Source organism: Anser brachyrhynchus (genome assembly GCF_964034855.1).
Source record: "Anser brachyrhynchus genome assembly, chromosome: 11".
NCBI lineage: Eukaryota > Metazoa > Chordata > Aves > Anseriformes > Anatidae > Anser > Anser brachyrhynchus.
In genome coordinates this window covers 19289527-19315814 of record NC_137706.1, presented here as the reverse complement: position 1 = coordinate 19315814, position 26288 = coordinate 19289527, and the positions used below count along the sequence as shown (strand labels likewise).

At 61.3% G+C, this 26288-nt stretch overlaps 1 protein-coding gene across 2 annotated transcripts; it reads left to right on the top strand.

Moving 5' to 3' along the window:
* The first annotated feature begins 486 nt into the window (after nucleotides 1–486).
* On the top strand, nucleotides 487–26076 carry PCSK6 (proprotein convertase subtilisin/kexin type 6). 2 transcript variants are annotated; one of them, XM_080607821.1, is made up of 21 exons: nucleotides 490–796; nucleotides 3865–3969; nucleotides 7210–7320; nucleotides 7810–7953; nucleotides 8172–8248; nucleotides 8840–8928; nucleotides 11676–11848; nucleotides 14943–15155; nucleotides 16138–16238; nucleotides 17189–17292; nucleotides 17504–17621; nucleotides 18567–18755; nucleotides 18932–19068; nucleotides 20120–20293; nucleotides 20657–20759; nucleotides 21235–21431; nucleotides 21807–21894; nucleotides 22111–22202; nucleotides 23321–23450; nucleotides 24052–24164; nucleotides 24551–26076. In XM_080607821.1, the coding sequence occupies exons 1-21, from the start codon at nucleotides 533–535 to the stop codon at nucleotides 24646–24648; spliced, it is 2820 nt and encodes a 939-aa protein (XP_080463947.1). In that variant the 5' UTR covers nucleotides 490–532; the 3' UTR covers nucleotides 24649–26076. The 2 variants fall into 2 exon arrangements, with proteins under 2 accessions (XP_080463948.1, XP_080463947.1); XM_080607822.1 differs by lacking the exons at nucleotides 18932–19068; nucleotides 20120–20293; nucleotides 20657–20759; ... (4 more) ...; nucleotides 24052–24164; nucleotides 24551–26076 and having other exon boundaries at nucleotides 487–796; nucleotides 17508–17621; nucleotides 18567–18749.
* Nucleotides 26077–26288: the final 212 nt, after the last annotated feature.

The following is a 26288-nucleotide window of genomic DNA, read 5'->3' as shown; positions in this document are numbered from 1 at the left end:
GGCGTGTGGGGGCTGCTCAGAGCTGGGGGTTTACGGGGGGGGTGCGGGAAGGGTGCACATGAGGGGGGGGTTTGGGGGAGAAGGGGGGGACACTGATGGGGGGGGGTTGGGGGAGAAAGGGGGGACACCGGAGGGGAGACACCCAGCGGTACTGGGGGGGATACCCGGGGGTACGGGACCGGGGGGGGATACCCGAGGGTACGGGGGGATACCCGGGGGTACGGGACCCCCGGGGGGGGGGACACCCGGGGGTACTGAGGGGGGGGATCCCCGAGGGTCCGGGACCCCGAGGGGGGGGACCCCCAGCGACACACCCAGCACCCCCAGGGGGCCGCGGGGCTCCGCCCCCCCCCCCCCCATTCCCCCCTTCCCCGCTCTGCCGCCTGGGCCGGGCCCCCCCCGAACCCCCCCGAACCCCCCCCCCAGTCCCTCCCCACCCTCCCGGAGCATCCCCCCGCCCCCGCCGGGCTCCGGGGCCGCTTTAAAAGCCGCCGCTCCCCGCTCCGCCCAGCTCGGCCCCGCGGCGCGCACCATGCCCGCTGCTGCCTCCTCTTCTTCCTCCTCCTCCTCTTCTTCCTCCTCCTCCTCCTCCTCGTCCTCCTCCTCCTCAGCGCCGGGGAGCTCGCCCCCCGCCCTCCTCTGCCTCCTGGCCCTGGCCCTGGCGCTGGGCGGCCGGGGGGTGGCGGCCGAGCCCCCCCGCCCCATCTACACCAACCACTGGGCCGTCAGGGTGCGGGGGGGCCCCGCCGAGGCCGCCCGCCTGGCCGCCGCCTACGGGTACCGCAGCCTGGGGCAGGTAAGGGTTGGGGGGGGTTGGGGGGGGGTTGATTTTTTTTTTTGGGGGGGGGTCCCGGGTTGGGGGGGGCTGCGGGGTTTGGGAAACTTTGCACCGGCTGAGGGAGAGAGCTCCGGGAGGCGGGGGGGGGGGGGGTGCTGCTGCCTTCCCCCCCCCCCCCCCCCTTCCTGGGTGGGTTTGGGGTTTGTTTGTTTGTTTTTTTTTACGCTGGGTTTTTCTCCCCACGCTGTAATTGTGGGGTCTGTGGGGTGGGTGCCTCCCACCCCCCCCCGGCTGAAGGTGTCTCCGGGGGTGTAAGCTCCGACCTCGTCCCTGTCCCGGCCCGATTGGGGCAGGTAATTAGGGGGGGGGGCTGCTCTGAGGGGGGGGGGGGCACAGAAGTAGGGCCAGCACCCCCCCCCTGCGTCCCCTTTCCCTCCCCTTCATCCCCAATTTTAATTACTGGGAGAGCCCCGGTTTTAATTACTGGTTGAACCCCGCTGTTAATTACCGCCCCGCCATGGGGCCAGGAGAGCGCAGCCCTGCAACCCCAAGGGCTGCTTGGGCTCTGTCCCCGCTCGGCCGGAGGGTGCCTTGGGTGAGTATCCCCCCCCTTCTCCCTGCTCCCACCAGCCTAACGCCAGCCCGGCTTTGGGGTTTCGCCGTCTCTGTGCCTGCTGGAGCATCTGCCGGCCCCGCACGCCGGCGTCCCGTGGCCGTGGCCCTCCCTCTGCCCCAGCGGGCTGCGGACCAAGGGAAATATTTCTGCGGTTGCATCAGGGTGTTCCTGGCTCGCGCCTTCCCCGTGCACCTCTGGGGCTTCCCCCCCTGGCCGCCCTCTGTCCCCAGCCCCGCTGCCACGGGGACCTTGCCCTGCAGCCCCCCCACACACGCACACCCCGCTGGGAATTGCCACCTCGGGGCTCCCCGAGGCTTTAGGTGCCCCGAGGTGCCCACGTTGGGTTGTGCCCCGTGCCACAGCCGGGTCCCCCCACGTGTCCCCGTGCCCGGGACGTCCTTAAGCCCGCGGTCACCGCGGGGTGACGTGGTGCTGGGGGAACCCTTCGCGTGCGGAGCTCGCTGGGGTTTTTATGTAAGAGCAGCGAACAACCCGGCAGCAGGAGAAGGAGAAGCACTTACACCCCCTGCTCGCTCCCAGCCCTTTGTTCGCCGCCAGCTCCCGGGGCGAGCCGGGGCAGGCCCAGGGCGCTGCGAGGGGCCGGGTGTCTGCGTCCCTGGGGGGGCACAGCCTGTCCCCGTCTCTGTCCCCGCACAAGGACTTGCCCCGTTTTTAACTTGTTTGGTGTCCAGCAGGGTAAGTCGCGAAGATTTCCAATGCGCACGGCGGTCCCGCCTGCAGTGCAGGATGTCAGTGCCCGTGGCAGGACTTGTTTGGGGCTGGATTTGGGGTTTTCCTGAGTTTATGTTGTCTGGGGGTGCTGGCCCTCGGTGGGCTCGCTCCAGACACGAATCCAGCCACTGCCACTTGAGGACTGCTGAAGGCAGGAGCCAGCAGCTGGGTCCCTGGGGGGGAACGGACCAAGTCCCCATGGCACAAGCAGGCAGGGGACCCCCTCTGGATCCGTCCCCGTGCCGGAGCAGCCGTGATCCCCAGGGGTGTGCTGGGCTGGCGAGGTGCCCGAGGACCTGCCTGGTGGTGGGAGGGGAGCAGCTGGCTCAGAAACGCCCTGCCCAGCTCTGGGGCAGAGCTCGGTGGTGCACAGCCCTCGAGAATCGCTTCACTTGTGGCTGAATCGCTTCTCAGCGTCAGGAATGAAATTCGTGGGGTAATCCCCGTCGGGAGGAGCCTCCGGTCCGCCCTTCCCCAGGTAACTTTGAAGCTGAACTCGGCCATCTCCTGTGCTGCCGGGTGCCTTTGGCGTGCTGGGCTGCCAGGAGGGAGCTGGAGGGTGCCCGTGCTCATCCAGCGAGCCGGGAGGGATCGGCCTCTCCATCACCTTTTTTCAGGTGGAATTCCCATTTTTAAGCTTTTCTCCTTGGGTTAGCTTAGGTTGAAGGGTGCCCACGGAGGTCACCTGGCCCAACCTCCTCCCCCTCCTCCTCTCCACTTGGCCCCCCCCTTGACAAGTTTTTTTCATTTTTTCCCCCTCAATAAATCCCACGAGAATGAGGGAACAGGAGCAGGGGAACAGGAGCATCCCTGCCGCTGGCGCCTGTTTGTAGGTCGTGGTCCTGCTGCAACGAGCACTGGAGGGAGCAGGGACGAGGATAAAACGAGTGCTACCGGCCCGCAGGCCGGAGAGGCAGATGTGGAGCTAAGCCAGGAGGGCTGCGGGGGCCGGATTTCCAGGCAAAACAAGCAGGAGGCAGGGTGGCCTCACCTGAGCCTTCCCCAAAGTCCCGGGAGGTTTGAGCTTCCCCAAAACCTGGGGAGTTTTGAGACTCCTCCTGCACCTTCCCGAGTGCACGGAGTGGGGCTGGAAAGCGGAGCTGTAAAAGGCAGCAGCTGAAATGTTCAGCGCTGGCAAATCTGGAGGTGTTGAGGACGCTGAACGTGGAAGCAGCCCCTGTCTGCCTGGCTCTGCCCGGGGTTTGGGGACACGGGGACATGGGGACAGCTCGCCCCGGTCCCCGTGGTGCCCAGCTCCGGTACGGGGTGGCTCCTGGGGACGCAGACAGGATGCCGGAGGGGTGGTGACAACCCCCTGGGAGCCGGCAGCGGGGTTATTTTGCAACTGCTCTTCTTTGCTATGGGGTGGGGTTTTTTTTTTGCTTTTTGCACCAATTTCCAGCCCCCAGGAGACGGGAGGAAACCCTCTGTTATTGCAGGCGCCTGGCACAGCCCTGCACGTCCCCAAGCCTGGTGGCAAGGAGAAGGACGGGGACAGTGGCAGGGTGACATGCACTGGTGCTGAGCTGAGCTTTGGGGTCAGCCCCATCCCTGTGCCCACAGATCCCCTGGTTGGCTTGGCAGGGTGGCACAGCATTTTCCTGCAAAAGCGGGGCCCTTTTGCCCCAAAAATAAGGGCAAAAATGTGTATTGGGGGATCGAGGGGCTTCCAAAATCTGAGAAGAGTGGGTGTCAGCCTTGTGCCCACCTCCCCCGGTAAAATAAATCTCTCTTACAGATCGGGAGCTTGGAGAACTACTACCACTTCCACCACAGCAAGACGTTCAAGCGCTCGACGCTGAGCAGCCGGGGACCTCACACCTTCCTGCGCATGGACCCCAAGGTACGGGGCCGGGGGGGCCCTGGGGACCCCCATAAAACCCCGGAGTCACCCCAAATCCCGGGCACTGCAGCCCGCTCTGAGCCGCAGCTCGGGGGCGATGGCAGCACGTTACCCCCCCCGAAACCCAGCCCCGTGCACGCCGGGGGTGACTCATTTAACGCGGGTACGTTGATCGACGGTGAAAGATCCTCAGAAGGGACTAAATGCGAACATCTGCCCGAAGGATGGGAGCAAGAAAAGGGGGGGGGGGGGGGGGGGAACAAAACCAAAAAACAAAAACCCTCCCAGCACAGCGAGGCTGCCGCCCGCTCGGGGTGTTGATGCAGTTGCCACAACATTTGCTGTCTCGAGGGTTGCTATGTGTGAAATCATCAGCCGTACCGCGCCTCGCTTTTTCCTAGAGCAAGCACCCGAAGGGATTCGGGCTGCAGCTGGATCGACAAAAGCCGTGGGGGGACCGGGATGGGCGAGCCTGGGGCGGCACCGAGGGGGGGGAAAAAACCTCGGGGCTGGCACCCAGGGGTGGCCGGGGAGGTGGCTGTGCAGGCACAAAAGCCGCTCGCCCTCGGGGAGGCATCCGAGCAAGCGATGAGTTCCCGTCTGCAATGGGAAGAGGTCCGTTTAATGGGGGCTGGTTGCAGTGCTGCTCTGAAAGCCGAGCCAGCTGGCTTCCTGGCGGCTAACGTTCACCTTGCCCGGCTCCGCGGGCTGCACGTTGGAGCAGTGAGCTCCTGTTCTTGGCCGCCGCCCGGGGTTCAAGCCCTCCTGGCGCGCGCCGTCTCTCCCCCTTCCCCGTGCGTGTTTCCAAGTCGTTTCGGAGGTGTCCTGGCGTCTGAACGGCACCGAGTTCGCGTGCGGGGCGCAATTAAAACAAACAAAAAAATAAATAAAATCACTGCGAGGCACAATGAAACGCGACGTCTCGGGCTGGAACAGCGAAGATGGAAACAAATCCTGCAGAAACCCCACAGACCCAGCGAGCTCAATCGTTTGCAGATGTTCCACGTCTCGTGTCTTCGAGGGGGCTATTGTTCCAGCCCCGTCCTTTATAGGTTTGCTCCGCCGCAGGGGTTGGTGGCGTGGGGGCTGCGTCCCCCCCAGGCACCGGCAGAAGGATGGGGACCGAGCGTGCCAGCCCCTGCAGCCTGGTGCTGATTCCCCCACGGGGACCCAAATCCCCCCCCGGGAGACCCCTTTTTGGGGTGACGGGAGTCGCAGCTGGTGGCTTCTCCCTGTGGGGCCGGTGTCGGCCAAACAGCGTGGCAGGGGGTGGAAGGATTTAGCAAAGCCAGCGGTTTTGGGGCAGATTGCAGCAGTGAGAAGACGCATGGAGCACGGCTGTACCATGCTGTGAGCTGCAGCCCGTGTCTGGGGCCCAAAAACGCCAGTTACTGCGGCTAGTTCTAACAGAAAAGCAGCACCAGAGGATGGCACGCCCCATAGCAAACCCCATAACCCTCCGGTTGCTTTTTGGGCTTCGTGGCGAGCACGTGCTGGAGCCATCTGCTTTGTCCCAGGTCTGCGTTTTACCTGCTCCAGCTGAACGAGCCCAGCTGGTGCTTTTCTGGAGGTGTGAGGGGTTTGTGTCCTCGCCTCTCCTGGTTTTTACACATGGTGGAGCTGCATCGCCCCCTGGAAATCCTAAAGCGGTGCAAAAGCTGCCCCCCGTCTGCAGCCAGGGCCATGGGTTTGGCTCCGTGGTGCCTGCACCCCCCTCTTGGGTCCTCGGGTGCCTCGTTAGTGCTAATTAGGGTCGGCCAGCAGGGCCGGGAGGGAGCAGCGAGCCAGGACCCCGGGCTCAGCACTGTGTCGTAACAACTTGGGCCACTTCTTGTAGCAAAAAGCCATTCTTTTTTTTTTTTTTTTCTGGTATGATTTCCGAGAAGCTTCCCCCCCGTGGAGGGCTGCTGGAAGCCGCTGGGAATTTCGCAAGCCCAGGACCCGCGGCGGGGCTGGCCCCGGGCTCCTTCCTGCTCGCCTCCCGCTGTCGCTGCTCGTTTTCGCGTGCCGGCGGCATCGATTTTGGCACCGGCCGCCCTAAATCAGCGCGGTGACGCTGCTGATTTGACTGTGAATTAAATTAAATTAAAGATTTGCTCCACGCGAGGCTTCTGGGTCGCATCCTGGCTTGTGCGGTGGATGCGGGGCGTTTGGGGTGCAGGTGCTGCATCCGAAGGCGAGGGCTGGGTGACACGGCCTGGGAGCACTGCTTTGAGGAGAAAAGCCGTGTAATTGGGCACATTCCCCTATTTAATCCATCTTCCTTTAAACCAGACCGTGAAGTTGCATTTATTTTTTTCCCTTCCGATATTTAAATCCGTCATTGCATAAACAGAGCAGCGCGCTATCAGCAGCCGAGGCGCTACGGAAACATATTTTCATATGAAATATGTTGTGTTTTTTTTTTTCTTGTTTGTTTCAATGTGTTTTTATTTTCCTTGAGAATATATTGGTTTAAAACCCAAGCTCTAGGCTGGAAATTGCCTGGTTCGATACGCACCGCTCCCCCGTCCGCTTTGATCCCGGTAAATCACAGCCGTAAAGCCATAAACCAGGCAAGGAGAAGTTGGTTCGGCTGGCAGCTCCCGCATAAATAAGCCACGCAAAAGCGTGCCTTTGGGGTTTTTATTCTGCTTGTTGAAAAACCTTCGTCCACAGAGCAGAGCCGTCCCCACGAAGGCATCCCGTGCCACCAAAAGCCTCGAGCCGCGGGGGGAAAAATGTTTTGGGGGAGGTTGGTTCCATGGAAAAGCCTTCCCTTCTGCTCCAGCGTGGAGAAAGCTTTTGGTTATGTGGTTTATAAACTGCTCCTAAGCAGCCTCGGGTTGTCTCTGTGCCTCTAACCTCGGCAGACCTGAGACCTCGGTGTGCCCCCGTGCCCTCCCGGGGCGCGTTTTGGCACCTCCGGGAGCCCCCGGGCGGTGTTTGCTGTCCTGCCCGGCTGCTGCAGCTGGGAGGAGGGTGAGCCCGGAGCGAAGCCAAGCACCCGAGCCCCTCCCAGCAGGCCGGCTTCTTCGAGTAAGCGCTGAAACACGCGTTTTGTCCCCGGCGGGACCCCGGCGCGTGCTTACGGGCTGCGCTCAGCCGGGACGGTCGAGGCACGCGCTCGCCGGCGATGAGTTTTGCGCCGGGGGAGGGATCTGTTCCCGGGCTCGGAGCCCACGAGGAGCTGAGCTCGCCCTGTCCGTCCGTCCGTCCGCCCTCCCAAAATGAAGCCTCTCTCTCTCCGTGTGCTTGCAGGTGGACTGGCTGCAGCAGCAGGAGGTGAAGCGGCGGGTGAAGAGGCACGTCCGCGGCGAGCCGCACGCCCTGCCCTTCAACGACCCGGTGTGGCCCAACATGTGGTACCTGGTGCGGGTCTCCTCGCCGCCCCCCCCCCATGCCTTCCAGCCCCGAGAGGGGCCGGTTGGAAGCCTTTAGGGCAGCAGCAGCCCCGGGGCTGCGGTCCCCACGCGGGCGTTTTTCCCCTTGGTAGAGCCGCAGCCGTCTCTTGGCAGTGTGGTTTTCCTCCTGCCTGGCTCGCCGATCTGCGTTTGACAGGGGAATTTGTTTAAGGTTACGTGCAGGGAGGAAACGGGCACTTGGGAACCGAAGAGCCCGCGGTATTTGGAACGGGAGAGAGGAGGGATAACGGGGAGGGGGCGCTGCCCAGGCCGGCTGCTGCCGGAGACCGGGGGGCGTTGATCAACGGGGTGAGGTTGTAACAAATCCGTGAGTTACGCAGCGGGATGTCAAAACGCTTTGGGGTTGGTTAAACGCGCTCTGAGCTGGATGGGCTGGAATTCAGGCCCTCGGGCCGCGGCCCTGCGGAGGCCGACGCTCCGCCGTTCCTGCCCTTAGCACTGCGGGGACAGAGGCAGCCGCTGCAGGTCGGAGATGAACGTCCTCGCCGCCTGGCAGCGGGGCTACACCGGCAGGAACGTGGTGGTCACCATCCTCGACGACGGGATAGAGAGGAACCACCCCGACCTGCTGCAGAACTACGTGAGCGGGGCGCCCGCTGGGGGGCTGGGGGTTCGTTTCGGGACAGTTTCAGGGCCTAAGCGCAGCCTCCGCCTGTGCAGCAAGGGGTTGGAGGAAGAGGGATTTGAAATGCTCGGGGTGTTTTTAGGAAGGAAAATAAGGGATCGGTGAAACTCCAGCAGGGCGGGGGCTGCTGTGCCCTGCCAGTAAGCAGAACCTAATGGCAAAAACCTTTTCAGGACCCTCTTGCGAGCTACGATGTCAACGGCAACGACCACGACCCGACGCCGCGCTACGATGCCAGCAACGAGAATAAGTACGTTAATAATAATAATGATAATGACAATTGTGAGGCTGCTGAGCCCCCGTCCCATCCCATCCCATCCCATCCCATCCCATCCCATCCCATCCCATCCCATCCCATCCCATCCCACGGGCAGGGTGGCAGAGGCGCAAGCGGTTGTGCTGGGGATAACAAGTGTTGAATCGGCTCCTTCGGTCCGGAAGCGCCATGGAAAATAATTTTGGATGTGGCCTCGTGCAGTTCCTCCCAGTGATGCGAACCTAAGCGCAGCCCTGCCCCAGTGGCTTGGATGTCACAGCTTTCACTCGCTTTCTGGGCTTCAGTTAAAGCGGGACTGGGACGTGGCAGCGGGTGTGAAAGGGAAATGCAAAATGGCAACGCCGGGAGCCGGTTGCGTTGGGGCACGGAACGCAAGGAGCGAATTTCCTCCGTCCCCGTCCCTCGCTGGGGGTTTGGGTAAGGGCTCTGCAGCTCCTGGGGCGCTTCCTTGCACTGCTCAGGCCTTGGGGCTGGCTTCTGGGTGCCTGGGGGGTTGGGGGGGGGTGGCTGGAGGGGCGTCCTTGGGCTGCGGGACGTCTGCTGACGGGGGTTTTGTCCCCGCAGGCACGGCACGCGCTGCGCAGGGGAGGTGGCGGCGGCGGCCAACAACTCGTACTGCGTGGTGGGCATCGCCTACAACGCGCGCATCGGAGGTGAGGCCGGCGCTGCCCGCGGCTCCCTGCCCTTTGTGTCCCCCCCCCTTCCCCCCCGGGGGGGTCCTGCTTGGGGGTGGGCTCCCGGGGAGGGGTAGGGGGGTGGTGGGATGTTGTCCCCCCCAAAAAAATTTTGCCAGGGGAAGGGTTTGTGCTCGGTGATGTTGGCGCCAACGTGGCTTATCGTGAATTTGGGGCAAATCCCGATGGGGGGAGCAGGGAGCCTGGGGGGGCTGCGGGGAGGGTGGGGGGTCCCCAGACACACCCAGGTGATCCGGGGTGGGGGGGACGCTGGCTCTGTGTGTTTTGGGGTGGAAACCTGCAGCTTGGGTCGTGCCCTCGCCGTGAGGCTGGTCGAAGATGGAGTGGTTTTGCCCTAAAAGTCTTTTTTTTGGGGGGGGGGCTGTATGGTGGCTCCAGCAACGGCTTGTTTGTGGGGTCAGTGGCTGTAAATGAGCCGCTCGGGAGTAGTCTGGGGACCCCAGCGTACCTTGGTGGGGAAAACAAAATGCCTGCGGAGGTGTGGGGGGGTTCAGCCCGGCATCCTGGCGGGGCTCCGGCAGGAGAGGGGCTTGGCGAAAGGGCTCTGCGCCCCCCCCCCCGAGCCACCCCCACGTTGGGATCCCGGCCCCAAGCACCCGGGGTCTCGATCCCTCGCTCCCCAGTGATGCAGGCAGCCACTTTCCGTAGGGCCGGGTCCTTCTGCGCGGGGCTGGCGGCGGGGTCCCCGTGCTGGGAAAGCCCCGACGGAAGGAGATGGCCTGGGGAGGGCGAACGGGGGGGGCTGGCAGGGGGCACAAAGGCTGCTCCCATTTCCCCAGCGACGTCCGTGGAGACGAGTTCCTTGTCGCCTTTATTACGGGTCCCGTTGCGATTTGCTTCCTTCCTTGGCCCGTGCGTGTGCTGGGGGCGCAGCTGGAGGTCGGGGTGCAGGCAAACAACACCTCCCCCCCCCCCGGCCACGCCGCCCCAGCTGATTTCCCTCGCTGCCCCTGCGTCGCTTCTCGTGCGCCGCGGGCGAGAAATCCATCGGGGTGCCCTAAGCGGGGATCCTGCGCCTCTCCTCTCCCTCTTTGACGCCTGTTTTGGAGGCTGCTGTCGCTGCCTGCGCGCAAAGCAGCCCGTTCAGCTCCCGGCCTCCGTTACCCAGCCCTGGGATTTTCCCTCCGGGCTGCATTTTCCTGCGGGGTGGAGCAGGAGCGGGCTCTGGGGGCTGCTGGGGCGGGCTCAGGACCCGGCATCCATCCTGCTTTGGCGCTGGGTGCCGGCACCCGGCCCTGCTCTCCACCTTTTCCCCTCGCCTTTTCTTGTTCACGCGGCAAGGAAAGGGAAGGGAACGCGGCAAGGAAAGGGAAGGGAGTTCTCGGGAGCTGCTCCGCTCCCCCCTCCTGCATTTTTAAGCTTGTTTTTGGCCGGCTGGGGACAGCGTCAGAAAAATGTGTTGGAGCTGACCGTCGTCCAGGGCGCAGCTGCGGCTGTAACCACATCTGCCCGCGTTTGTTTTCGTTAAGAAAAGCACATGTGGAAGGGGGGAAAAGCGGTTTTTTGTAAGCCGGAGTCTCCCCAGATGGCGAAACGCGGAGCTGAAATTCCCGGCACCGGCTCTCCCGGTGCTGCGGGGAGGGGGACGGGCTGGGGGGCTGCCCCCGATGCTGGTGGCAAGGCCCTGGGACGGTGACAAGGCCCTGGGACAGGCACTTCGTGTCCCTCTCCAGCTGCCGATGGCATCGTTTTGCTCAGCTCTCAACCTGCAGTCTCGATTCTTTCGTGTCCCTTCTCCGTCGGTGCCTGGCCGCGTTGCCGCGGGGTCGGTGTCCCCGAGGTGTGCTGACGGCATTACGGGGACCGGGGGCTTGTCCCTGACTGGCCCCCCAGGTTTTTTTGGCCGGGCCGCTCTCCCTCCGGCTGCAGGCGGATGCGCTGCCCCGTGCCCAGCGTCGCTGGGTGACCCCCAGTGTAGTTTGCAGAGCTGGGAGGCTCCTCTGGGGTCACCAACACCCCGTGCCTGCAGTGAGGAGGGGGATACCGAGGGGCGTGGGGGGCTTTGTGACCCCCCCGTGGCAGCGAGGAGAGCGTGGGGACTTGCAGCTCCACCGCGGCCGGTCCCGCTCTGCTCCGGGCTCTCCCTGCAAAGCACCAGGGCTTGCATCCACCGGCGCCTCCTGCGTCCCTTTTTCCATTTCCAAGGTCTCCGCGGGGTACAGACGCAGCGTTTCGGGGCTTTTCCTGCAGTGGCTGAGAGCGGGCGGTGCTTCCACGGCCGTGCAGCCTCCGCCTGGGGCTGCTGCTGCCCCCGGGGCCGTCCCCTCCTGGCACCATCCGGACAGGGGCACGGGGACGGGCACAAGCGGGGGTCCCGGTCCTCCTGTGGCACTGGGGGGCCTTAAGCAGCTGGGAAGTGCTGCCCTCATGCAGGGACAACGGGGTTCTTGAGTTAAGAGGGGAAAAAGGGGAAAACAAGCCTTTAGCGCAGGGAGTTTGGGGCTGGCAGCGCAGCTCCCTCCTGCCGGCCCAGCCCTGACGGAGCTGATTTTTTTTTCTCCTCCCCCCCCCAAAACCATGGCCGGCGGTGAAGCCAGCAGGGCAGAAGGCAAGAGCAAAGTTTCCAAACCAGCTCCCCAGCCCCTCGCCGCCGCGGGTGTCAGCTACCGAGGGCGCGCCGAGCCAACAGAGGCCTTTGATTGCGATCCTTGCGCTTTCCGTACAAGCCATCCAGCCCCTAACGTCTGATGTTTTTGTGCTTTTAGGCATTCGTATGTTAGATGGAGATGTAACAGATGTTGTCGAAGCGAAGTCGCTTGGCATCAGACCCGATTACATTGACATTTACAGCGCGAGCTGGGGGCCCGATGATGACGGGAAGACAGTTGATGGACCCGGTCTGTTGGCCAAGCAGGCTTTTGAGCATGGCATTAAAAAGGTGTGGATCGCGCAGCGCCCAGCCGCGCTGGCACTCCTCCCCTGCCCCGCGGGACCCCTGCCCGGCCCCCCGGCCCCGACCCCGGGGGCGAATCCCCTCTGGTGGCTCCCGCTCCCCCGAGGGACTCGGCGGTGGTGGGACCCCGCACGTGGCCGGAGCATCCCATGGTGGGCGCCGGGTCGAGTGGCAGAGCTCTGCCGAACGCGGAGCATCCCACGGGGAAACCCCCACGGCGAGGTGCCCCCCACCCGCAGCCTCTCCATCACCCCCTCTCCGCCCTCCCCGGCTCCCCGTTATCCTCCCCCGGGGGGTCACGTGCAGCATTTCTGTGGGTTTTTTTCACCCAAAATTGAGTCTCGCGGCCAGGGTGGGACGCGGGTGCTGCCGCGGGGTCCTCCAGGGCTCGGGGGTTGGAGGGGTGGGCTCGGCGCTGGCTCGCGTGGGTGCAGGGAAAACTCAGACTGTCGTCCTCAAAGCTCTCCACTTTTTAATTTTTTTTATCTAAAAAGCCAAATATTGGCTAAAATCACCGGGCAAAGCCCTTCGATGGCCCCTCGGTGGGTAAGGGGGGGGGGGGGGCACAGGGTGGGCTCCTCCCGTGTTTTGGGGCAGCTCAGGGTTGGGTTTTGCCTCCCCGACCCGATTCCTCCCTGGGTTTCCTCCTGTCCCTGCGACACGCGTTATCTCGGAGGAGGGTGGAGTGTTTTTCCCACTATTTATTTGACTTCCTGCCGGGGCGGTCGGGCTGAAGAGGAATTCATTGAAGTGCCTGGGAGTTCACGCCGTGTAAATACAGCGAACAGGCTGCTTTTTAGAGCTTTTTTTTTTTTTATTTTATTTTATTTTCCTTATGCGGGAGGGAGCCGCCGGCAGCGGGGTCCCCGCCTGGACCCGCCGTTTCGGGAGGATTCCTCCAAATCTGCTTTTATTTAAAGGACGAGAGCGGGGTGGGGGTTGGACAAGGGAGGAGGATTGGGGACGAGGATGGGTCCTGCGCCCCTGGGTGCCCTCTGTGCCCATTCCTCTCCACCCTGAGCCCTCCCTGCCTTTATTTCCCGCGGTTTTTGGGTGAAGCAGGATTTGGCGACGGGCAGCGCGCCCCAGCTTGGTGTTCCCAAGCTGGTACCGAGCTGCTTTGGGTTCCCAAAGCTCCTGTCCCCATGGGGCCACCCGTGTTTGCAGCACCCCCATCCCGCATGCACAGCTCTTAATTGCCCCCCTCCCCTCCCCGTAAGTAACGAGGAAAGCCGTAGGCAGACAGTGGCAACCTTCAGCCCAAGCAAACGGCTGTCGTTGAGTTACAAATCCTTAAAATCGAGTTTTTAATGGAAACGTTCAAATAGCCTCTGTCTGCTAGCGACAGGGCCGTGCCGGGGTGATTTCTCCTCGCCGTTCTTGCTCCTCCAGCCACACCTTGTTCGCTCCCGAGCTAATGGGGCTCTATCGATCCTGGCGCTAATTAAGCGGCTGCCCGAGCCCTGGCAGCGCTGCAGGAGCGGGGGACGGCGCACAGCCACGTCCCGCTGACGGTTCGGTCCCAAACCTCTGCCGGGGGGGGGGGGTTTCCAGTGGTTTAGGGGACGATCCGCCTGCGATGGCTGGGCCTTGCTGTGCGTTGGCCTCTGTCCTCCTGGTGCCGAGGCCGCCTGCCCTGCGCAGCCCCGGGGACGCGGGCACGGCTGCGGGGCAGCGCCAGGGCTCGGCGGAGGCCGAGCACCCTTGTAAGGGAGCTCTCGGCTGCCTTGCGTGTGCACCCCGCTGCAGCCCGATGTTAAATGGCACGCGGGTACCCGTGGGTTTGGGTGTTGGTGTGAGCCGGCGGGGGCTTTACTGCTCTTGGTGGCCCCTGTGCGCGGCTCTCCGTGCGCCCGTCCTGCTTGTCCGTCTGCACGGCCACACGTGTGGGGCTTGAGAAGGCAGGGCCGGGGATCCCAGCAAGCTCTCCATCATTTCCATCGATCCGTGCAATCGTTTCCGTCGCGGTGGCTCCTCTTGCAGCCCCGCAGGCAGCTCAGTCCCCCCCCTCGCTAGGAGACACCCAGCACGTGCGCCCGAGTAACCAAACCCTGCGTAAAGCAGGGCAGGAACCAGGCCGAGCCCGAGCACCAGGGGCAGCTCGGAGCCTCTGCCCGAGGAGGGGAGCAGGTAACAAAGCAGCCCTCTCCCCGGGTGCTTCAGGAACACGACGAACCCCGGCGAATTCCTCTGCCCTCGCATTTTTCTCCGCCGAGGCAGAGCCAAGCGGTGGGAGGGAGGCGAGCGCCGGACCTGCCCGGGCGAGCTCCCCGGGGAGGATGGGGCTCGCCCCGGCTGCTCCCGGCCTCCGCGGAGGCAGGAGAGGGGAGCAGCCATTTCGGGGAAGAGGATTTTACCTAAAAGGAGCGGGATACGCCAGGCTGTGGGTCTCGGCTTCGCCACTCGGCGTCGGTACCCGCGCTGTGCTCCGGGATGTCCCCAGGCATCGTAACGTGCCGTAACGCACCAGCTCCGTGTGCCCCAAGGGGCAGCGAGCGGGCCGGGCCCCCCCACCCCACGCTGCACCGCCGGCTTCGTTAGGGGCCCCTCGTTAGCAGGAGGGCTGCCGTTCCCACCTGGGACTTTCCCGGCTCCGGGGAGGTCTGCGCGGCCGCTCCCGTCCCCATCCCCTCGCTGGGCTGCCGCAGGCGTGCCCGGTGGGGATGCTCCATCAGATGTTCCTGCCAAACGATGGGGGAGGAACGAAACAAAACAAAAAAAATCCTAAAAGACACCTTGCAGGAAGCTTTCCTATGGTTTGGGTGGGCGGTGGGTGCGTTCGTGATGGGCTCTGTGGGCTGCAGAGAAGCAGGCGCGGGGTTTGCGGGGGGGGTTCCTGACGTTCCTCCTGGACGTATGGGATGGGGTGACCCGGCTGCTCTTGGACAGGGGGAAAACACCCTTCGAAACTGGTACCTTCGTCCCGGCCCCATCCTTGTGCCCTCGCCAGCCCCCCAAGTCCTGCCCCAAACCCCGGGCGATGCTCAGCACGGCCATCCCCTCGTCCCCGCGCCGTTCCTCACGTTCGTCCCACCCAAACCTCGGCTCTCCTCACCCCTTCTCCTCTCTCTGCCCGCAGGGTCGCAGGGGTCTGGGCTCCATTTTTGTCTGGGCGTCGGGAAACGGCGGCCGGGAGGGCGACTACTGCTCCTGCGACGGCTACACCAACAGCATCTACACCATCTCCATCAGCAGCACCACCGAGAACGGCTACAAGCCCTGGTACCTGGAGGAGTGCGCCTCCACCCTGGCCACCACCTACAGCAGCGGGGCCTTTTACGAGCGGAAAATCGTGAGTTTTAGCCCGCTGGCTGCTGCTTCGATGCGGCCGGGTGGGTTTTGCTTGGGTTTTGGAGGTTTTCTTTCTTTTTTTTTTTTTTTTGATGAGACTGGAACTGCTCGCTGCAGCAGCTGCGGTGTTTTTGTGGTTGGGGAGAGCTCGGAAATCTGAGTTTTCCCCCATGGAAAAATGCAAAAACGGAAATATTCACCTGGCCCCCAAAGTTTGCGCTCACTTTCCTCCTGCTAAAACAAGAAAAGGGGGATTTTTGAGGGTTTTAGCTTGAGACAGAGGGGGGGATGGAGGCAGTTGGCAGGGATGCATTAAGCCCAGCCGAAGTCCTTGCCGTGCTGCAGGCGGCTGCACCAAGCAGCAGCAGTTTTGGAGAGCAGCTCGGTCAGGAACCGGGTGCCACATCCCCTCCAAAAATCACCAGGTTAACCCAAAACCCAGCAGCCTTTAAAAAAAAAAAAAAAAAAAGTAATCAACTGGGCGTCTCTGCCCACCTCCGCTTTCTGAGCTTCTAGTGCTCAAGCACCCTGCTCCTTCCTGAAACGAAAGAGCTGGAAATGGCTTTCTTTTGTATTTTGTTTTTTCCCCATGCAAATGGGAATTCTTGCCTGATGCAAGGAGCTGGAGCTTTTAAGGACAGCGTTTGATTTGGCGTGGCTCAACCCCAGCCCGTGGGCGCGTATTGCTGCCAGCTCTGCTCCCACCCCAACTTCTCCTGCAGCTGATCCACAGCAAAATTGACTTTTTTTTTTTTTTGCCTTTCAAATAGTTTTTGCACCTTTTAGCAAAGGAAAATGTAAGTACGGGTGTTTTTTCACGTGCCAGATGTATCTGCAGACCCTTTTTCGGGCTGATGCTGTGGCAAGGATTCGGTATCCAGACCTCAGCTCCCCGCGAGCAGCACCGGGAGCAAACCTCGAGCTTTGGGGTCGGTGCCGGGAGCACCTCGGGCACCCCGGGGCTGCAGCTCCTCTCTCCGCAGGTCACCACGGACCTCCGGCACCGCTGCACCGACGGCCACACCGGCACCTCCGTGTCCGCCCCCATGGTGGCTGGCATCATCGCCTTGGCTTTGGAAGCCAAGTAAGTGACCTCACCGCCGCCTCTGGGGAGGGATAGTCCCTAGCTTAGTGTCTGGAGGGCAAAACGGGACAAAAAATGGTGTTTTTTTCCTCTGGGGTGGCTCAAAGCGGGGCAAAGTTGTTCTGATTTGCTCCTTTGGGGCCAGGTTTGATGCAGGGCTGTTGTTTCGCAGCTGACCTTCCCGCAGGTGTTCCGTTGAGCTAATTCTCCGCTCGTTCCCATCTGGAGGAGGGCTGGGCTTTGTGGGATAAGTCGGGCTTTTCGCTTGGTGCTCCGAAACTGCTGACAGGCGCTCAGACTGCGGGCCCCGTTATGATGAGAAGGAATAAATTGAATTTTGTTTTCCTAAACGTTGTTTGAGGGCAGTATCAATCACGGCTCGAGACGCTGAGACTGTCAGGGAAGCATGGAAAATTCTTCAGAAATATCCCTGGGTTGGGGTTTTGGGTGATGCCGAAAGCACCCAGCGCTCAGTGCGCAGCACCATGAACACACACTTTTATGTTAAATGTGCAACCCAAGTGTTTTGTTTTTTTTTTTTTTAGCACTTTTTGCCATTATTCCTAGAAGGGGAGGGTTTGCCTAGCAGCTTGTATCAGCTTGTGTCATCGTTGTGCTTCGTTCCTGCAGGAAATGGGGAAAACCTTTGGGATTTATATATATATACACACATGTATGAATGTGTGTGTGTGTATATATATATATATAAAATATATATATTTAGTGTGAGAGCTAAATACCCTTTGCCAGGAAGAAATCCCTGCAACACCCATGCACGCAGCATCCTTGGGGTGCTCTCCCTCTGCTTAGGCACCCCAGTCCTTGGCCATCCCCCAGGCAGGGGGTGAGCGTGGAAATAACCAGCGCGTGCTCTACGTGAGCAGCAAAAAGACCCTTTTTTAACCCGATTGGGGTCCCTCCTGCCGTGCCGTGACCCTGTCTCCTTGCAGCCCCCTGCTCACCTGGAGGGACGTCCAGCACCTGCTGGTCAGGACCTCGCGGCCGGTGCACCTGCGGGCGGCCGACTGGAAGACCAACGGAGCAGGGCATAAAGGTGAGCAGTCGTTGTCCCTTTTGGCAAGCAGCGTCCCACCGTGGGCTGCTCCTGGTGTTTTCCCGGCACCGGGGCATTTTTGGGGTGTAAGCCGGGCAGGTCGATGAGCTCCATGTGTTGGAGCACCTCCTACCCCAGCCAGTCGGAGAATCCTCCAGGAGGAGGGTCTGGCAGGCAGAGCGGTGGGTTTCTGAGCCTTCTCTCTTTCCAGTTAGCCATCTATATGGCTTCGGGCTGGTGGATGCAGAAGCTATTGTGGTGGAAGCCAAGAAGTGGAAGACAGTGCCCCCCCAGCACGTCTGCGTGGGAAGCCTGGACAGGGTGCCCAAGTGAGTGGCGGGCACCGTTACCTTGAACTGGGAGAACTGGGGCTGTGAATTCGGGGTCGACGAGAGCCTCGTGGACAAGCCAGAAACGTTTCTCCTCTTTTTTTGGTGGCTGGCTGGTGTTGCGTGCTGATGAGACACTGGGGCAGGAGGTCCTGCGGGACCAGATCTAACAGGGGTGGTTTATTCCTCCCTTTCTTTGTCTCCCCTTCCCGGGGCAGGGGGATCGAGCTCTGCAGTGAGCCCTGATTCCCATAGGGCTTTTGGGGTCCTCTGGGGCAGCCCAGAGCCTCCGACTGAGGCAGGTATCCCAACCAGGTACTGCCTCGCCTTGCAGCGAGCTGCTCAGCAGGGCAGCGCAGCTCCTCTGGAAAGCAGCGAGGATGCAAAGCGGGAACGGACTCGGAGCCAAGTGTGTTCACGAAACTATTTATCTGATACAGACGCTAATTACAACCCGGAGAGGAGCGCTGCGCCGATAATTATAATAAAGAAGCGCCCTTGCAAGCCATGAGGCATAGATCTTAGAGGCGGTTCAAAAGCACCTCGCTACCATTGAGCAATTCAGCAGATCCCCCTGCGAGGCCGATGTAAGGCGCTGGAGGAGGCGATGATCTGCCACGAGGCAGTGGGAGGCCAGGTTTAAACACAACTGGGTGTCTGCTGATGGGAACAGGGCGAGCACGGTGTTAAGAAGGAGACGAAGGAAATAATCCCAAATTTGGTCTCATTAATTAGTCCTCTGCTTAACATGAGCATTAACCCCTTGCTGCAGCCATCTCTAGCCCAGGGTTAATGGTATTTGGGTTCCCAGCTCCAAATCCCAGGTGGGATTAAAAAGGTGTTTTAATCAGTGAGGAGCAGCCGTCGCCTTTGCACCGTGTGTTTCTGAGTGCTGGGGAGTTGCATCGGGGTTTATTGATGACGATTGCCCCCTGCCCCCGGCAGGTACATCCGCCCCGACCACGTGCTGCGCGCCAGCACCCTGAGCAGCGCCTGCAGCGAGCAGCGCGAGCAGCACGTGCAGTACCTGGAGCACGTGGTGGTGCGGCTCAGCATCGCGCACCCGCGCCGCGGGGACCTGCAGATCAGCCTCATCTCGCCGGCGGGGACCAGGTCGCAGCTCCTGGCCAGGAGGTGAGAGCAGCCGAGGGAGCCTGCGTGGGGTTTTTGGGGAGGTGGGGAGCACGCGCACGGCGTGGCCACAGGAGGGGTCCGCGCAAGGGTGGGTGTGTGCGGGGATGTTTTAATGCATCCTGAATTCAACCCCTGCCTCTTCCGATTGAATACGGTGTTTGTGCCGCTCCTCGCAGGGTTTTCGACCACTCCAACGAGGGCTTCAAGGGCTGGGAGTTCATGACGGTGCACTGCTGGGGGGAGAGGGCGGCGGGGGAGTGGACGCTGGAGATCCAGGACACGCCGTCCCAGGTGCGCAGCCCCGCCGCGCAAGGTAAGGGCATCAAACCCCAGGGCGCTTCCAAGAGCGGGCATAAAACCCCAAACGCTGTTGTGCAAAGGCTTGGGCCGAGCCAGCAGCAGGTCTGTCCCCCCCCGTGAATTTACTGCAACCGAGAGCGAGGTTTCCAAAATTAAACCGTACCGAGTCAAAACGAGGAAAGCCGAGAGCTGTAATTTTTGTTTGTTTGTTTTGCTTTGCTGCTGGAACATCTGCAGCGTGGGCTGCTTGTGCAACGGCAGCAGCAGCGCGAGGGGACGATGCCCCTGGGGCTGCCACCGTGCGGGCAGGGGCTGGCTGTCCTCAGCCGGCCCCCCCCTGCCTGTCCCCAGCCCTGCCATGTCCCCAGGAGCTGAGCTGGCAGGATCCAGCCCCGTGGAAAGGGGCAGTGGGGCACGAAACATCACGCCTTGGGCTAGTGCGCCCTGTGGGGGCGTGCAGATTCACCTTAGCATTGATAGAAAGCCAGCAGCAAATTAAAAACCTCGCCCCCGCTGCTCTCTGGCACGTGGGGGTTAATTGCCCGGGAAGGCGTTGCTGTTTGCTGCCGTGGCGTGAAATCTTTTTGAACTCGTTGTAGCAGCACCGAAACACCCCCCGGAGCTGCTTCCCCGACCCCCCCCCCCCCCGGAACTGCTTTGCCCCCTGGATTTAGTTTTCAGCTGGTATTTCTGATCCCCTCCCACGAGGGGAGCGAGCTGCATGCCGCCCCAGGGCCGTGCCGTACCTGGCTGTGCAGAACAGAACCAAAAGGAGCACACGAAGCCACCCCGTAATAATGAAGCGGAGAGGGCGAAGCAGGAGGGAAGGACGGGGAGATGCTCGTGGCCGGGGCTGGTGGGGAGCTGGCACTTGTAGGCACTCGGCTGTGAAATTGGGAGGCGAAAATTTAAAGTCAGGCGAACGGCATTTTATCGTAACGGGGGTAAAATCCGGGGTGTGGGGTCGGCGCTTTGGGTGATGCTGAGCTTGGAGCGAAGCGTGGGTCGGGGTGAGTGCTGGGCGAGAGGCAGCCGCTCCGGGTGACAGGACGTGTGCCTCGCAGGGAAGCTGAAGGAGTGGAGCCTCCTCTTCTACGGGACGGCCGAGCACCCCTACAACACGCTGGGGGCCCCCCAGCCCCGCGCGAGGCCGCCGGAGGCCTCGGAGATGGAGCCGTCGAGGGCGGCCTTCCTGCAGAGCCAGGTGGAGGTGGCGGAGGAGGAGGAGGAGTACGCGGGTAAGAGCCGCGGGGTGGCCCCGAAGCATCCCCAAAATGCAAACTGGGATGAACTGGGTGGGCTGGGGGGGGGCGGCAGGGAGGAGAGGTGCCTGTGGCCAGAGCGGGGCAGCAGGATGGCGAAATTAGAAGGTGGGGAAAAAAAAAGCAGCCTGTCGGCGCTCCCGCCGCAAATCGGTGCTGGAGGCGGCTGGGGAGGAAAAACCAAACCCAAACCCAAAAAAATCCTCTGCCCGCCACCCTGGTGCGCACAGCGAGATGCGTCCCCGTGTCCAGCTGCCCGGGGAGGGACTGGCAGCGCCCTCCCAGCCCGCGGGGGTCCCTCAGCCTCGGTCCCCGGGCCTGAGCTGCCGTCTCCTGCAGGTCCCTGCCACCCCGAGTGCGGTGACCAAGGCTGCGACGGCCCCAGCGCCGACCAGTGCCTGAACTGCATCCACTACAGCCTGGGCAGCGTGAAAAGCGGCAGGTGAGGGGCCGCGGGGTGTTTGCACGGGGCAGGGAGCGTAGGGGACGGAGGGGAGATGGGGGGAGGCGCGGGGGGCTCTGCCCCGGCGTAGGGTGGCTTGGGGGACATGGTGCTAGAAGTGAAGCCGTGCCGGGGAGAAAGCATTGGGGTCGCTTGGTCGGTGCCCGAGGGGCGGAGAGCTGAGGTGCCAAGTGACTTCTGAAATTGGGAGTTTATTATTGTCTTCGCGAGGCCAGGGCTGGAGAATCCCCAGCTCTCTGATTCAGAGCCACGGCATCCAAGGCAACCTAAACCTTAAGAAGAAAACGAGGCAGGGACGGGGACGCTGCATTTCGGGAAGGAGCTGCCGCTCTCTGGGCTGTGCGGGCGCGGGATGCGACGGATTCGGGGAAGGCAGGGGGGCAACGGTGGGAAACCATCCCCGCCGAATCAAGGGCAGAGCACGGAGCTCGCAGTGCCTCGCTTCCTCCCGCAGGATGTGCGTCAGCTCGTGCCCCACAGGGTTTTTCGGCGACAAGGCAGCGCGGAGGTGCCGGCGGTGCTACAAGGGCTGCGAGAGCTGCGTGGGCAGGGGCCCCGGCCAGTGCACGGCGTGCAAGAGGAGCCTCTACCACCACCCCGAGATGGGCGCCTGCCTGCCCCTCTGCCCGCCCGGCTTCTACGCCGAGGAACGTAAGGGCGCTCGTAAACCGCTTGTAAATCACCGAGGTGTGCTCACGCTGTTTGCAGGGGGAGAAAACCCCTCCACTGCCCTGTGCTGGCTCTGGGACAGCCCCGACCTGCTGCCCCTGAGGACGGAGGGGGCAAAATGTGGGCACTCAGAGCTGTTAATTAGGGGCAGTTGTTATTAATGATCCTAGCTGCTTGCAAAACGTATTAATTCGTAGCATGGAGTGGCACGGTGGGGCTTGCTGGGGGACCACACGTCCCGTCCCTGGGGAACAGCCCCTGGGCTGTGCGGCTCTGCCCGCCGATGGCAAATCCCTGTCCAGGCGTCATCCTCACCAGCTCTTCGGTTGTTCTTCCTTTTTTTTTTTCTTTGGAAAGGTCAGAAACGCTGTCTGAAATGCCATCAGAACTGTAAAAAATGTCTCGGCGAGCCGGATAAATGTACTGCGTGCAAAGACGGATTCAGGTAAAATACCAGCGTGCTGTGAGGTTTTATAACTTCGTCCCCTCTGCACCCCCGCGAATCTGCCAGCACCCCCCGAAATGTTGCACCCAGCAGGGCACGGTCACGGTGCCCTGCTCGGGGAGCAGCCGGGGTGCGGGGAGAGCTGGGGACAGGCTGTGCCCAGGTCCCTGGAGCCTGTGGTGTGGGTGCAAACGTCCTTTTCTGCTTTGCTGGCAGCCTGGCGGGAGAGAGCTGCGTGCCAGAGTGCCAGCCCACCATGTACCTCAGCCGCGAGCCCCGGCGCTGCGAGAGCTGCCCCGCCGGCGCAGGTACGTCCTCACCCCCAGCACCTGCACACGAAACCCCCAAATCTTTGGGCATCAGGGCCCCAAGCCGGAGAGGGAGTGGGGAAGAAATCACGGCGCCGGGAGGCTGTGGGCTGCCTTGTTTTTCCTGCTCCCATCCCCCTGGATAACCGTGTCCGTGGGGAAACGCCCCGGGGACGGAGCTCAGCAGCTCCCCTGGCTCCCACGCGTGCTGCAGGTGCTGGGATGTGTTCCCGCTGGAAAGGATTTCAGGGAGTTTTTCTATTTTTATTAGAGCCGTTCTTTATTTCCTGATCCCTCTGAAGCCAGGTGCTTTGGTTTAATAAGGTTGCGGGGGAGGCTGTAAAACCCTCTCGGAGGGATGGAGGATGGCTCGGCAGCATTTAGAAATGTCAGGTGCCCGATGTGTGCTGGCCCCGGGGCCCTGCCCTCCCAACACCCACCCATGTCCCCAAGTCGTTTGACGTCCCCTTTCAAAGGGCAAGAAAAGGCAAAATTTAAAGTCCCATTATTTTCCATTGTTCGTGCTTGTGTTTGCTCTCAACATCATCATGGATCTGATAATGTGATCTCTGGACAATTCAGGCTCAGCGCTGTGGGTCTCATTCATCACACACGGGCAATTGCCTAGGACTAAACCCAAAATTTATTGATCTCCTTGGCAAACGTGGAAGGGGACGGACTCCTAATCCCTTAAGAAAATTACTTCCTTTGTAATTCTTATTCCGGGCAGTGTAAATATACTTCACCACAGGTTTTTTTCGAGCCCTTTCCTCTCTCCTTTTCCCACATAACCATTTCTCAAGCGCAGCGCGCGGAAGGCCTCTAATAAAAGCGCCTCCATCCCCGCCGCTGCCGCCCAGCCGCGACACGCTGGCACCACTCGTCTCCTCCACAGCCGAATTTTGCATCTCTTTTTCCAAGCATTGCCCTGCACAGGGTGGCAAAACCAAACCGGTGCTCGCCTGGGAGCAGCCGGAGGGAACGGGGAGGGGATTTCAACACGATGTCCCCAGCCGAGCCCGTAACCAGCCACAGAGGGCTCCCAGGGCGGGACGCCGGCTGGGTTTTTGGGGTGGAAGCAGGGTTCAAGACCCCGTCAGCATCTTGTTTATCCGCAGGGCCAGGTGAGGAAGAGTGCACCCCCTGCTCCCCCGAGACCCCCACGCCCCACTGGCGTTGCGTCCCCGCCTGCCGGGAGGGCTTCTACCCCGCCGACAGCCACGGGCTTCCCAGCAAGGTCTGCAAGAGGTACGGTGCCTCCTCCCGCGGGGGGGGGAGCGAGGAGAAAATACAAATACAAAATTAAATGAAAATTAATGAAAACAGCTCGCAGCTGGGGCTGTTTATGGGGAAATAAATCCAAAGGGCAGGGGAGCGCCGAGCTGGCTCCCTCTTCTTTTTTATTTTTTTATTTTTAAGAGCCACCCAGCCAAGGTGTCTTAGGGCTACGTGGAGGGGCTCAGCCCTGGCCCCAGGCTCCCTGGGGAGGCGTGGGAGGAAGGGTGATGATATTTAGGCAAATATTCCAGCTCTCAGCCAGAGTCCTTGCCCTGCGGCCGTGGCGTTAACCCGTTCCTGTGCCCAGCACGGGGCCGGAGGTGCCGCAGGGCAGCGATTTGGCTGCCTGGTGTCGGAGCGGGACTCACTGCAGCCTCCTTAGGGCCGGCATGCTGGGGAAGGGCGAAAGGCAAAAGCACCGTGGGAGCACCAGGAGCTGCCTCGCAGCACGCTCCCTGCCTGCCGAGGGTTTCCCTAGCCCACGTGCTGGCTTCACGGGGGATGAAGGTTGGGATTCGGTGTTTTCCCCGTTGCGGGTGGCTGGCTCAGCGCGGCGGGGTCTCCCCCCCAGGTGCGAGGACCACTGCTCGGCCTGCGAGGGCTCCAGCGGGAACTGCATCAAGTGTAAGGAAGGTTTCAGCCTCCTCGGCGGCTCCTGCGTAACCAACGAGACCTGCACCAACGGTAAGTGCCCGTGGCGTAACCCCCGGCTGCGAAAAATGAGGGTTTCTGGGGATTCCCTTTGTAGGGTAAAGCCAAAAGCTGCCAGGCTTCCCGGGGCACGGCTGCGGTGGGCGAGCTGGCAGAGCTGTTGGATGTCTGCCTGTTGCTCAAACGCATCCAGGCGTTTGTACTTCGTTATGTTTTAGTCTCGGGGCTAATTCTCCCACTCTCTGCAAAACTTCTTTATTCCTTCATTAAACCCCCATGAAAGATGCCCTTAAGAAGCGACTCCTTTGCAATTCTCTCTCCTCAAACGCTGGAACGAATTGCACCGCCTGTTACGTGCGATGTTTGTTTATTTAAAATGTTAATCTGCTCTCATTTTCTCTTGTTCCTCGCCTCGCCAGCTGACAAGACTTTCTGTGAGATGGTGAAATCAAACAAGCTCTGTGAAAAGAAGCTGTTTGTGCAGTTCTGCTGTCAGACGTGTCTCATGGCCGGGTAAAGTTCAGCGGCTGAATCCAGGACTTCCACCAACTGCCAGCCCGGTTTCGCCAAATGTTTAGGACAAAAGTTTATTTTTTCAGCTTCGGGAGAGTTTACATGGTGCTGTCAAGCGTTCCCTCGCAAGTTTGATAGCTTTAATATCACTGTCAGCTCGTTCCTATAGCAATACGTTGAGCAGAGCTCAGACCGTAGCCTGAATGACCGAGCCCGGTAAGGCACCGTGCGGGCGGTGATATTAATACTCTCAAACACTCCTTGTGAGCAGGGAGCAAGGCGTGATCCGTGTACCCAAGCTCGGTTCTTCGCAGAAATCCTACTGACGTGCGCGGCTGGCAGGAGCCCGGCCGCAGGGGACGCGGGACACGAGCCGGGGCCGAGCCCTGCTGGGTGACGGTGACAGCGACCTGCGCTGCCACTAAGCCAGCGCCACGCTCAGCACCGGCGTGAAAACGATGAGTTGGGCGGCTCGGGAGCAGGCTGCGCAGCCCGCCCTGCCGCCCCTGTTCGGGTTCAGCCGTGAGCGTGGCCATAACCGGAGCTCCGGGGATCGAGGCGGCTCCGCGGGCAGGCCGGAGCCGGGTGTCCGCAGGGAGGTTCGGGGGGGTTCATCCACACGGAGCAGCCTGGGGGGCCGCAGCCTTACTGTAAAATTAATTTCCCTCCCTAATTGCTGTTTAGTTCAGTTCTGGAGCGAGCTAGAGCCTTCCTCTCGGAGCTGAACGAGGTGGCTTCCCAACCCGTCCCTCCCAGCGTTTCGCATCACCGTCCTTGCCCCGTTTTGCCGGTATACCTCTCACAAATCCTCCTGTTCACGGCAGTGATTTTTTTTTCTTGGGCATCTGTTTCCAGAAGAGACATTCCAGGGATCTGGCCAGGAAGCTCTTAATTCTGCAAAACCCTCCCCCGAAACAAACCTTTTCATGCTCTCTCTTAATAGTACGTCACGTGGTGTTTATATAATTGTGTTTAAAATATCCCTGGCTATGTTGTTTTACAGATTTTTTTTAAAAAAATAACTTATACAGTCCTTGTTTTTCTCTGTAGACTATTTTTTATATGGGGAGCGGGGAATCTTGTCTTACGTCCTTATCCTCTCCGACCTTGCCGAGACGCTCTTTTCACCAGACATATGTAAACAGCATTCCCTGCGCTGCATGTTCTCATTTTCATTGTTAATAGATTTAAGGAGTTAAACCTCTTGCCAGTGAAACTCGCAGTGCGGATTGTCACCCGCTCCTCCCGGAGCTGGGCTAATCCCTGCTTGTTTTCGGCTGCGACGACGCGCCCTGCCTGGGCTTGCCCAACAGAGCTTACCTCCGCCAGGCGAAGGGGCGAGAGCCACACCGCCACCGGCGGACCAAACCCTCGCAAAGACGGAGCTTTGGTGAACCGACCTTTAAGTTAATAAACTATTGATCTCCCCTGAGCAACGGGTCTGTGCTTTTTCCAAATTCCTGCCTCCGGAGGCAGGTCAGGGCGGTGGTGCTGCACCTCTCTTTGCTCTGCTGTCCTCGCTGGAGCCTCTCCGATCAGTGGGAGAAACGGCTCCTGAGCAGATGGTGCACGTGCAAAAAACCTCGTGTTTCTTCTCAAAAAGACCTTTTGGCTTCAGAGCTCGCGGTGTAGTCCTGGCCGCAG